The sequence below is a fragment of the Oenanthe melanoleuca genome, chromosome 5 (genome assembly GCF_029582105.1).
Source record: "Oenanthe melanoleuca isolate GR-GAL-2019-014 chromosome 5, OMel1.0, whole genome shotgun sequence".
In the NCBI taxonomy this organism is placed as follows: Eukaryota; Metazoa; Chordata; class Aves; order Passeriformes; family Muscicapidae; genus Oenanthe; species Oenanthe melanoleuca.
This window is the reverse complement of record NC_079339.1, coordinates 53,137,603-53,149,865: the sequence shown is the minus strand read 5'-3', so window position 1 is coordinate 53,149,865 and position 12,263 is coordinate 53,137,603. Positions and strand designations below refer to the sequence as shown.

The 12,263-nt window shown below is 38.7% G+C and overlaps 1 protein-coding gene across 2 annotated transcripts in view; it reads left to right on the top strand.

Moving 5' to 3' along the window:
• The window catches only part of JAG2 (jagged canonical Notch ligand 2), a 68,328-nt gene that overhangs the window by 25,999 nt on the left and 30,066 nt on the right, over positions 1 to 12,263 (top strand). For both annotated transcript variants that reach the window (XM_056493556.1, XM_056493557.1), the window contains exons 4-5: positions 6,283 to 6,537; positions 7,447 to 7,507. In XM_056493556.1, the coding sequence (XP_056349531.1) occupies positions 6,283 to 6,537; positions 7,447 to 7,507 (316 nt within the window). The remainder of the gene's footprint in view (positions 1 to 6,282; positions 6,538 to 7,446; positions 7,508 to 12,263) is intronic.

Sequence of the window (12,263 nt, the reverse complement as noted above, 5' to 3'; positions counted from 1 at the left end):
TGCAATAATTTTCATGATCATGTGAACAATTAAACATTCTTCCTCCCCATAAAGAAAGTGTACTGAAATTGTTCTAAATCATGGTATCATCCCTTCTCTGTTTCTTCCCAAGTACTGAAGCTTACCTTGCATTTTCAGTCTGTAAATGCTAATACTCACTGTCAAGGCAGGGTTATTGATCTGAAGTAAAAGCAAGATTATTTTATAAATAGTTCAAAATCATATCAAGGTTCTGATTGCCATAATGCTGCTAAAGCAGGACTCCAGCTTGAATTTACTCTTTGTAAATGGTTTACAAATATGTCTTAAAATAACCAAGAAAAAGAATGAATCTCAGACTTGCATTGTGGTTATTGATGGACTATTTCATTTTAGTTGGGGTCAATGTAGAGGAAGGTAAGTGTTTGAACATTAAGATAGTGAAGAGGTTATGTATGTCCCAAATCATCTTCAGATTCTTTATCAGTAATGATGACTTTTTAGTTTGTTCCTGAACCCTTCTTCTGTTAGAATTAAGCTTATTTTGTCTTGTTTAACAGCTCCTTTAGCCTTTTTCTATTGGCTATGTTTTCTTTACATCTCTGATGTTGAGTTTGTCCACAGCCTTCTTGAAAGGCACTTCCTAAGGCTGGATGTGGTATTCAAAATGAGATCTTGTGTGCTGAGCAGAGTAAGCCTGAATCTTGAATAAGTAATACCCTATAGTATACCCTATAGTAACAGATTGCAGGAATCCTCTTCTCTGCTTTTTTAAAAAAAATATTTACTGTGTGATATTAATTAATTTAAATGCTTTCCAGCTTGGGAATAATTTATCTAGGGGCAGCTACTACAGCAAATACTAGAATGTTATGTCCTAGTTACAGAGGGCAAATCAACTCAAGAGGTGGTGTAGAAAGGGCATGAAGAGACCACCTACGTGCAAATCATCTGTATGCATTCAAGTGCTGGATTTCATTTTTTAATTAGCTTCTTAATAAGTAATAATATTGTAGCTTTCTTTTTATTTCTTAGAATTTGCAGAATCCTCTTGCAAATCTGTAGCTTTAAACCCTAGGTTTCTTTTAAATACACTTCGTAAGAAGACAGTAACCTCGGGCTTATAGTAGGTCTTTGTTATGCTTTTTAGTTTGACAAGCTCTAACAAATCTCTTTACTTGCATTCTTTTTTTTTTCCCCTGAACTTCAGGCCAACAGGATAGAGTGTCTTCTGGAGGCCCAGTGTGCCATCTCCTTAAATTAACAGTTTCTATGAACTGTGAGAGAGTATATAAGTGTCAGATTACGGTTTAGCTCTATGAGAAACTGCTGATGGAGTGAACTTCCCTTTAATTTAGGCTGCCAGAGAGAGGTACTGCAAAGTTGCATTGCAGCTGAAACCTTGGAGGCTTGTCAGGTGAATTTAGGAAGGCTTTCTTGGCCTGTAATTTGGCAGAAGACTAGCTAAGTGCTTGTCTTGGTTAAATGTTTCTGTAGTCTGTTTTTGGATTTTTTGATAGAGATGTGTTACTTTGCCTTGCTTCAATTTAGATTTGCATATAAGATTCCTAGGAAGAATTCCTTAATGCTGAAAATTTTCTTTTTTCTTTTTTGAGAGATCTTGGCTGTGAGTCCTGCAGTTGATTTTGTGTTGTGAATCTGTCAAGACGCAAAGATGCTTCACTTGCATTTTTGCAAGCACCACTGAACTGCCAAAGAGGCACAGATCAGAAAAATTCATGTTAAAGAAGAGAAAAGGGAATAGAGCAGCTCTTCCAGAGAAAAGACGATGTCTGGTCCTGGAGGGGTGCAGTGAATGTCTGTGGAAAGTGTAACTCCCTGTCAGTCCTGAGCGCTGTGCCTGATCTGGGGATCGGGTTACATGGATCTTCTGTTGCTACTGTAAGATAATCAAAGTAATTGCCAGAGTCTGTTTATAAGCTGATTAATTAGTTCTAGAGTCAGGTTTTGCTTTCCTTCAATGGTGATGAGTAAGGCTGGGAGTTATATGTAACATCTGTGTTCCAGCTTGGACTCTCAATTAGGTATTGAAATCCAAAACAGCCCAAAATCCCCCATCCAAAACAAAACAACCTCCCCAACAAAATAAAAACAAAACAGTAGCAACAACAAAAATGATCAACAAAGCCCAAACAAAACAAAAAGCAAACACAAAAACTCCCCTAAAACCTAGAAAGAGACTTCCAGTGAAGAACTTGACGATTCTAGGATATTTGTCATTATTCCCTCCCTGTGTGTCCAATTATCCTGCATTTTCCTTGCCCTCAGTGAAGGCAGGGGGACCCAGAGCTGACTTGTGAAGGACTATCCCAAGAGCAAGTCTGCCACAGCAAATGTTTCCTCTGTACAAATTCTTAGAGGGTTCTTCACCCCCAGTTCCTGAACTACTCCTGTGTTTTTGTTCTGTGCAGCAGGTTGGCTCGGGGGTAAGCTTGTGGCAGTGTAGTGTTACCACTTGTTTGCTTTGGGAGGGTGGAAGAGGGGGAGAGGAAACTGGCTTAGATACAAAGTCACTGCAGAGAGCCTGCTCGCTGTCATCTGTCACAGCAGTTCCACTTTCCAGGTAAGTCCCTTGACTTGGCAGAGCTCTCAGCAGTGCTCAGCCCTGCCGTGACAAAGCAGGCTGGCATCTTCACATGTGAAGTAACTTTCCATTTGACTCTTGTCTGCTTCAGGGCTGCAGTGGTTGCTTTCCTCCTTCCCATTAATCTGTAGGAGACTAATCTGTTCATAGTGCTCAAAAACATGCTGAAGAGAATGTGCTTCCTGACATGGCACCTCCTGCTCCTTTGGATGTGACGTTCATGTCATGTCACTGTGTTATCTTGCAAACAACTACCAGCATCACCTTTTGTACAGTCCTACTGGCTTGTTGGGAATGTCTGGCCTCTGCCAAGGGTCAGGGTGCTGATGGGCAGTGTTCTTATTTGTATATTGCATAGTTAAATACACTTCAGATAAGGCTTCTCTTCCAAAAATCAGATGCTCTGGGAACATTAATTAAAGAACTGCCTTTTAGCCATCATCTCCTTGTATGCAAGCATCTGTACCGCTATGTGCTTTTCTAGAGAGACTTGTAGAAAACTTGTTAGTCAAGGAAATTGCTTGGGGGCTATTTGTGTGTATGTAAGTTTGAGTAATGGATGATGGTGCTTTTTTGACCAGTAACAGATAAATTCAGTTATTTTTTAGCCCTTTACTGAGGGCTAAAAGTAATGAGTGTGAATCCTTAAGGTGAACTTCAGTGGCAAAGTCAGATGCTGGGAGCAAACTTGTCTCATCAAAACAGTTAGGTGAGAGAGGCTGAATATCAGACACACTTTGGTATTGTGGGGGAGGAAGGAGAAACCTTGACAAACACATTCCTGCCTGTGTTTATAGATCTCTCTGGAAGATGCACCTTCTACCTAAGATTAGTGTTAAAGTTGAAGTTAAAAGGAGCTCTCATACATACTCTGATACTTAAGAGTTTAGTATTAGAAATGAAATGACTTGGAGCTGCTTCCTTCATGCCTTTTGTGGCTCAAGGTAAATTATTTGGCTTGCTTGTTTAGGCTGTTAAGCCCTACTTACTGATACAAGCTTGAGGAAAAACCCTTAAGACTCTGAATACATTCCTTTTGAAAAGAGCTTGTGAAGATAAAGTTTGAGTGTTCAAAAAGATAGAAAGAGCACTCTTGGGTTATTTCCCCTGTTCTTGACCCCTGGTATCAAGAGGTCTGTACTGCATAGGTATATTTGCAGTAGCTGTAATGCTTGTTCCAGTTAACTGGCTCTAATGAATCTCTATTAGCCTCAAGATGCTTGATAAGAATTTTATTGTATAAGCCACTCCTCTAATCTCAGGACCTGCTCTTCAGTCCATCTAAAGCACTTTGAGGGAACACTTTCACAGCAGTGGCTGTTGCAGCTGTTTATAAGGAGCCTATGTTGCTTATAGCAGGAAAGCAGCTCTGTAATGTGCATTTGCTATTTGTTCAATTTTCCTTGACTATCTGGTGATTCACCATGTTTTCCTTTGTAGTTTTGCAGATCAATAGTCATTGGAGGGAAATAAGATTATTAGAGGATGCTGAGATCTGCCCAGGGAAGAGGTGGTGTCACCATCCCTGGAGGTATTTGAAAGACACATGTAGGTGTGGCAGTTGGGGACATGCTCTAATGGTGGCCTTGGAGGTGCAGAGCTAATGGTTGGGCTTTGATGATCTTAAAGGTCTTTTCCAAACTAAAATATTCTGTGACTCTATCTAATCATTGAACTTTCAGTGGTGTCTGGTGTGAAAAATATCCTGTTGGTCAAAAATAAAATTCAGCAGCCTTTTCTGTCTTGTACATGCTGCCAGGTAATGGAGGAGCTCATGCACAGGAATGAGAGTTAAAAGAAGAGGGATAGGCTTCAATGTGTCTTGGCCAGCCATGAAATGTTTTATGCAATGTTTTATACAGTCTAGTCCAAGCAAGCATGACTTGCAGCTCATACGTGGCAATAGCACTTTTAATAATAAAGCAGGGAGATACTGTGAGGTCAAAATAACTGGAGTACCTTTCAATGGTCAGTTAAAAGGGAATCTTTTAAATTCAAAATTTTTTAATTTCAAGAGGAAACATTTTTATAGAAGCAAGTTTGGAAAAAGATGTCAGGAGAGCAAGATACTTTGGAGAGCCTGATACTTCTTTAGCTGTTCTTTTCTCTTAATATTGGAGGGGCTGAAAATTGTGACTTTAGTTCTTTTACAGGCTGAGGGGAAAATGCCACTTTGCTATGAGATTCACAGGATTCCTCTAAACTGTCAGTAATGTTCTGGTTGAGAAACAGCCACTCCTTGGGTTTTGTTTTCTAAACATAGGAGGTTAATGAGTTCTAGAAAGCAACTGAGTAGATAAAATGCATTTGCTAAAGGTGGTAGCTTAGTATTGCTTGCTACTAGCTTGGAATGTTCTATATTATTAATAATTTGAACTTCAGGCTTTATCTCACTATCATCTCAGCCTCTTGCTGAAGGTTTTTGGTTATTAATTTATTTTAACATGTACTCTATTTAAAGAATATGAGTTCAGAATCTCAGAGCTGACAATATTATAGCTATTTCATAAATGTGTATGAAACTAATATGTTCAAGTGAAGCTTCTGTACCTTTTTCTCATCCTTAAATAGTGTTTATAGTTCCAGATGCAACTTGCAGTCACCTAGAAAAGCTGTACAGCAGGTACCAGATTTGAATGGTTAGAAAACTCCTGTCACTGGAATTGCTCACTGTCTGCCTGTATCCCCCCCACTGAACTTTGCTTATTCCTCAATATTTGCTGAAGCAATTATATAACTTCATTGTACTGGCTATAATTGTCTCACCTCCTGGTATTGAAGCTTCTATACAAAGAATTACATGCATAAAGATACAAAATGAATATTTGTGTAAATGAAAATACTTTGTGTTGGCAGTTTCTATAATGTTACAGCCTAGAATCCTCTTTTCCCCTGGGATATGTAATTCTTTGTGCAGGTTTGGCTTCAGTGAAGGGAGCCTGGCAGTAGCAGAGCTGCTGCTTTCCACGGGGACAAGGCAGGATGCTCACAGAGTGTGCTGCAACAGGGATCACAGTTATCAGGAGTTTCTCTGGGGGTGAGGATAAGGAGGATACAGAGCTGAGGATGGCCCTTGACAATCCTGGGTTCACTTGTGTATTTCTTCCCAAAATGTCAAACACTAGCTGTGCAGTGTTCTATGGAATGGTTGTTAAAGATGTTTTGCCTTTATTTTAGAAAGAATGATAAAATGGAAACAAGCTAGTTTATGTATATAATGCAAGCCTACCAAAGCATTCACTACTGCTCAGTAATTTTGCAGTAAATTGACCACACTGTGTTTTGCTTTATTTTTAAAATTAAACTTGCAGCAGAGAACTTTATCTCAGCTATGAGATTATGCAGATCTTGCAATTTTATAAGAACAAAAAAGGAGGCAAGAAGAGCCTCAGATCAAGATAAAGCTGCTAGTTGTCAGCATGTGGGTGTGGTATGTTTGGCTGCCTTGAAAAATAAGCTATTTCCTATGGATTATGTTCCAGGGTTTTTTAATATTTCCTTTGGGACACTTTTTAAAATTGGCCTTCCTGTAATGAACTTTGCAAGGCAAAGGAAAATTCAGTTATACAGTAGATCTTTATCGTCTTAACATTTTCTTAACTGGTTAAGGGGAAACCTTAACTTCTGATTGGATTCCATATGTCCCTTTGTGCTATCCAACTTAACCCCTTGTTGAATTTACCTTTCTTTCCAAAAAGGTGAAAACTTGTTAATAGAGCGAGTGGCACACGCTGGCATGATCAACCCAGAAGATCGATGGAAGACCCTCCAAATTAATGGGCCTGTTGCCCACTTTGAAGTGCAAATAAGGGTGAAATGTGATGAAAATTACTACAGTGCTCTGTGCAACAAGTTCTGTGGCCCTCGGGATGACTTCGTTGGTCACTACACATGTGATCAAAATGGAAACAAAGCCTGCATGGAAGGTTGGATGGGAGAAGAATGCAAACAAGGTAGTATGTTTCCTTTGTCTTGGATTTGCCCTGGTGTGTGTAGAATAGGTGTAAACTGCAGTAGGTATTTCTGTGGTGTCAGTGCTGTAGCATATTGATTTTAGCACTTACAGACTTTGTCCTTTCAATACAAATCTTTAAATAAAACATCCTTTGTGAAAAGTGGAGCACAGGATACAGTGTTGCTTCTGGTGTATGCTGTGGACATATCTAAACAAATTTAGTATTCAAGAAAACATCCTTTTTCTAATTGACTTTATTCAATGGTGATGTTCCTTCAAAGCAAAATGATGCATTACATCTGTTAATGTAAGATTTTATTGAAGTGATATCATCACTTACACAGTAGACTTTAATCCTGTAAAAATGCACCCATAACACTGTTTCTGCAAATGAAAGAGTTTTAAGTATAAATGTGCAAAGCTGAAAGCTTTTTGATAGCTCTTAATGGGAACTGAAATTCAAGTGTGGTTGTCTCTTAATGTACCACTCCATCAAAACTCTCTGCATTTTGCCTTCAGTAATTAGTACTAAAATTATTTGATATACTCTTCTTTTTGCTGAGGGCTTTTTGGTTTTGTTTTCTGTTCCTTTTCAGTAAAAAGTTTGTTAATGATGGCGGGGATCTTGGGCTTACTCAATGTGATACTCATATATCACTTAAAGCTTGAGATTTCCAACATAATACCAGTTTTATACCTGGTTTTAAAAACAACTGTATTTTATAAAAGCTTCAGTGCTGACACTCTTTGCTGCAAAGCTTTTTGGCTGTAATGTGCTGTGTTCTGTGAACTGTCTGGAAGGAGCAACTGCTGGAACATGGCAGAAAGCAACCTGCTTTGTAGGAGCTGCTGTACTAATGGATACCTGGCTGCCCAGACTGATGCCCAAATCTTTTTGTGTCTACAGCTGTGTGTAAACAAGGATGTAATTTGCTCCATGGGGGCTGCAGTGTACCTGGGGAATGCAAGTAAGTCTGCATGCTTGAGTATCTTTTTATTCTTTTTTTTTTTTTTTTTTTTTGGGAGCACTGATCCCTTAAGTGTCCTCCGTGTATATTGCTACTTTTAAAAAGTCGACTTTAAAATGAAAAAATTCTGTACAAGAACATGAATGGAAATGAAGTAGATGTTGTATGTAAGAATTGCATATGCTCTAAACTGTTTTGTGATGCTATTCTATTTTTTGCCTATATAGGATTAAACAGATTTGCTTCATGTAGTTCAAAACTGTGCCTTTATCAAATGAGAGAAATCTATACTTTCAGTATTATTTTCAAAATCTTTAGGAGTTTTGATCTCTATTTTTTTCTCTCAAGTGAAAAGGTCAGCTTGCTCTTTGGACTGTTAGATGAGGAAATACTCACAGTCCTAGAGCACTCAATATATATTTTGATCACCAAAATATAGTAAATTTTGCTGTTCCAAGAAAAAAAGGGTTTGGTAATAATAGAGATACAGTAGCAACCCCAGACTAAACTTTCTACCCCAGGTAAATTTCTTTGGTCCCTAAATGAGAGAACAGAGTGAATGTTCCCTTAACTTTGTGATGCAGTTTAAGTAGGCTGTGATAGCAAGGGCAGTTGATTGCTTTCCTGTAAAGGTTCAGGCATTCAATGTAGTAGGTCAAGGGGAAATGGGTGTTATTTTTACACTGGCTGTTGAAGAAACGGGACAGGTCTACTTGCAAGTTTGGGATCCTGTGTAAGTTGTTGAGTTTATTTGTGGTCAGAGTGTTATGCACCATTGTAAGGGTGGATTCACACAGTGATTCCTTATTGAGCTGTGTTGAACCTGCTTGGTTGGAATGATGTGAAACTGAGCTGTGGCTGCCAGAATCCCTGAGAGATGACAAATACCATTTTGTGGCAAACTGTGACAGTTTAAAGGCAATTTGGCTTCATGCTGTTGTCTACTACAGCCTCCACAGAAGTGGCAGAAATGGGATGCAGATAGTCCAGATTAGCTGGGCTTAGAGTTGAGCTGGGGTTGAGGTGCCAGTTCATGAACTGTGGTAGGTGACATGCAGACAAGTCCTGTCCTACTGCACAGCCTCATGTTTTTAACACTGGGGGATGGCAGATAACAAAGCAAACGTTAAATCATTGCAGCAGAGTGGCTTCTTACTGCCCTGAGACTTCCATCAGATACTGCTGACTTCTTGGAAGGTTTGCTCTGTTATAGCCCTCTGGTCTGACTGAAAACTGTAAATTTGAAAGGCAGCACTTCAGTTTGTGTATGGTTTCACTTCTCAAGCTATTAAATATTCCTTTAAAAGATTTTTTTCAAGGAAGGTGTTTAAATGATGTTTTTCTTTTTGCATAAGAAAGAATATTTATATGTAAAGTTATTTGTGATTTTTCCATATCACTAAATATCTTCCTTGTGATTTCAAGTATTGGGTGCTCCTGCTGCTGTTGGGGTTTTTGTTACAAGTAGAGATTGTGCTTGGGAGCTGGACCAGTATCACTTCTGCCTGAAGAAGAAACACTCCTTCCCTTGAGCCTTCCAAGAATTCATTTGTTCCCGTTGAGAGCCTGTTTTAATGAATTTTGAATCATATAGGGGCTTCTGGTGTCCTGTAGGTGTCAAAGTAGCATCCTAGGAGCCTGTGAATGTTTGCTTTTCAAATGAAAGAAGTCTTTGACTAAATATGTAAAAGCAACAGATTTAAGCAAATACAAAGCAGTATCTTTGGTTGGAGTTTTTTTTTTTTGTTTTTTTTTTGTTTTTTTTTTTTGTTTTGTTTTTTTTGTTTTGTTTTTTGATGGAGTGGATGGGCGAGAGGGGCTGGTGCAGTTTCCTTTTCAACTTCCATTTCTCTGTGATGCCAGCTGTATCTAAGAAGGCAGAAGCTGGAGAGGAGGGGGAGGTTTCAAGAAAGGTGTTTAAAACCTTTCAAGCTGAGAGGCTGGGTGCTGTTACCTTTTTCAAAGTGCCTGCCAATAGTTGATTTCACATAGCAAAGCCTTTCCTTGCAGCCTGGAGCTGATGTGAAGAAGCATCTGGGGTTGTAAATCCAGGTGTCCCCTTGCAACCTGCCCAGCTAAACTGAGCCCACAGAAATAACCCTGAGTCTACTGAAGGTATCTCACTGTTGTCATGGCTGGATTCTCTCACTTGAAAGATAGTACTGAAGGAAGGGAAGGATTGTGTGAAGTTTACCATCAAGTTTCTTGATGCCTGTCTACTCAAGTCAGATCTGTGATCAGCAAGCTGATGGAGAACAATGGCTTTTCTCTGTGTGGCCACTCTTTGTAGCATTGCAGAATGTTCTTAGCTACCTCTTTAATGGTGATTTGGTAGCTTGAGTGTGTTCACACACAAACTTTAAATTGAATTCTGTCATAGTTGTTAGACTACATTGGAAATGTTGCTTTTAACCAAAATGGATAATACTTTCTGTAGAAAAATGATGCTGGCCTAAAAATAAACAAGGCTGAGACATGACCTTTATCTTCAGCAGTACAAAGGAAGCTGTTATTTAAAAGAAACTGCTATGTTTGGTGCTATTGAATTTTAATCTAGATGCCTTCATCTTGGTTTCTGGACAACTGCCACTGTAATTTAACAGGTGAAAACAATGTCCTTTTTTAATTCAGAAAGAAAATGAAAATGTGAGAAAAAATATGGGTGTGAGGTAGTTGGGAACCAGCTGGTGCCAAAAGCTACTTAATTGCCAAAACTTGCAGTGCTGTTAGTAAACAGAAAAGCTGGAAAATGGTTTCCTTCTTCAACTTGCATGAACATGGAGTTAACTTAGAGGCTCCAAGGTCTCAAGAAAAGATCTGTCCTCCATTTTTTATGTTCCAATGTAACTTAGAGCTGTTTGTGGATTAGAAGTTGCACTAAAATCAGAAATAGCTAAATGACCTCAGGCTGTTAATAGACTGTGATACTGGTTCTGGATATACATCATCTGTTGGTCAGCTTCATGCACCCATTTGCTTTGAGAAAGTTGGTGTTGAGGTGGTTTTCCATTTCTTCTGCTGAATTTCCATCAAAATGGAAAATAAGTAGAGATGGACAGATGTCTCAAGTGACCTGATGTAGGAAATGGTTTTTTGGTGTGGTTGGGTCTGGGTGGTATGTTTTTTTTCACTGTAGAGGCAAGTCAGTAAAAATAAAAATTACCTGAATAAAGATGAAAAATATGTCCTTGAGGAAAGCAAAAGCAACTTAGCTGAGTCTTGCACTGATGGAAAAATGACAGCAATCCCAAAGAGAAAACAAGCCAGTCTTTATCCACACTGCATAAAGAAAGACAATGAACTTTGGTCTGTAGTGGCAGGCTAAATGTTTTTTTTGTTTTTTTTTTTTTTTTTTTTTTTTTTTTTTGTTTTTTTTTGTTTGTTTTTTGTTTTTTTGTTTTTGTTTTTTTTTTTAATTGACTTCACCAGGCCAAAGTAGTAGGAGGGATTATCAAAGACACAACATTGCAGAGCCTTGATGCTGGTGCTTTTTGTATGTTTTTACATCATTTAAAGTACTTTGTTAAATTCCATTAAGCTGTCTAGAGGAGAATGAAGTTTGATCTAATGGCTCATATCTGGCTTAGGTTCGATGACCTCATGAAATTAGTGAAGTTGAATACAGAGAAACCACCAGTGAGAGTTTCTTTCCTTGATTAAAACTGCTGGCCTGGATATGTTTGGTACCACTCATAAACTGTCACTAGGCTTAACAGCTCAATCTTTCACTTCTTTTATCCAGAGTGGTATGGCTTTGGTTGAGCTCCAGATATGCCTCATATCTGGCTTACATTGTCATAGCCCTGCCAGGATGGTGGCATTTTCAGAAGTCTTTCTATTTTTCCCATTGCCTTTGAATGCTGGTTTCTCATCTAAAGCAAAAGGAGTTGAATCCCAAACACTGCTCAGGTTGCAGTCTGGAGCCATGGTAAGAGCAAGGTTTTGTCCTGGGAAATGCCAGTCTTACTTTCCACTATTGACACAAAAATTTCTTTGGAATGTGCAGACTAACTGAAAATAATTAGAAATGGGATCATTAATAGTACTTTAATGTGAATTCTGTGCAAGGTGGAAAAAGCAAGCATACTACTTTTAAAAGAAATTAAGGTTTGTGTGCTTTGAGCTTGTTCTAGAATTACGTATGACAGTTTTAGTTTTACAGTTTTGGTGATTTTTGTTTGCTTGGTTTTGTTTAAACATGTACCTTATCTATGCCCCATTGAAAAAGTTTTCTCAAGCTTTCTGTGCAGTGCCATGCCTTTTTTAGTGCTTGTATTCCCCTTCAGCAGTCTTGCAGTGCCTGCAAGGGCTGTAGGCATCTCCCAAGTGGTTTTGCTCCTTTCATCTGTCACTTTATAGTCCAGACCCTGCTCAGCTGTTATCCACTACTTTCTTTCGAGATGCAGAAAAACTGGAGCTGCAAAATGAGCTACAACTACCTGGAGTATTGATGGCATGAAAAGTGTTCTGGAGAGTCTTTGTTAAATCTTAGACTTCTCAGAGGCTGTCCAGTATCACTGATGTCTCGCTTGTGGCTTTGTGATAGTGGGGTGGATAACATGTTTAACATCAGCACAGGGGAACTCTAAGCTTTTTTTTTTTTTTTTTTTTTTTCTTTTTTTTCTTTTTAATCCCCGCAGCTGGATTCTTGTAATTTCATTCTGGGGTATAAGGTGATCTGGTGAGGCTTTTAAAAAAACGTTGTTATTGAAAGACTGTAGAGGACTAGCAAAAGGTCATAGAGAGCTGGAAAATA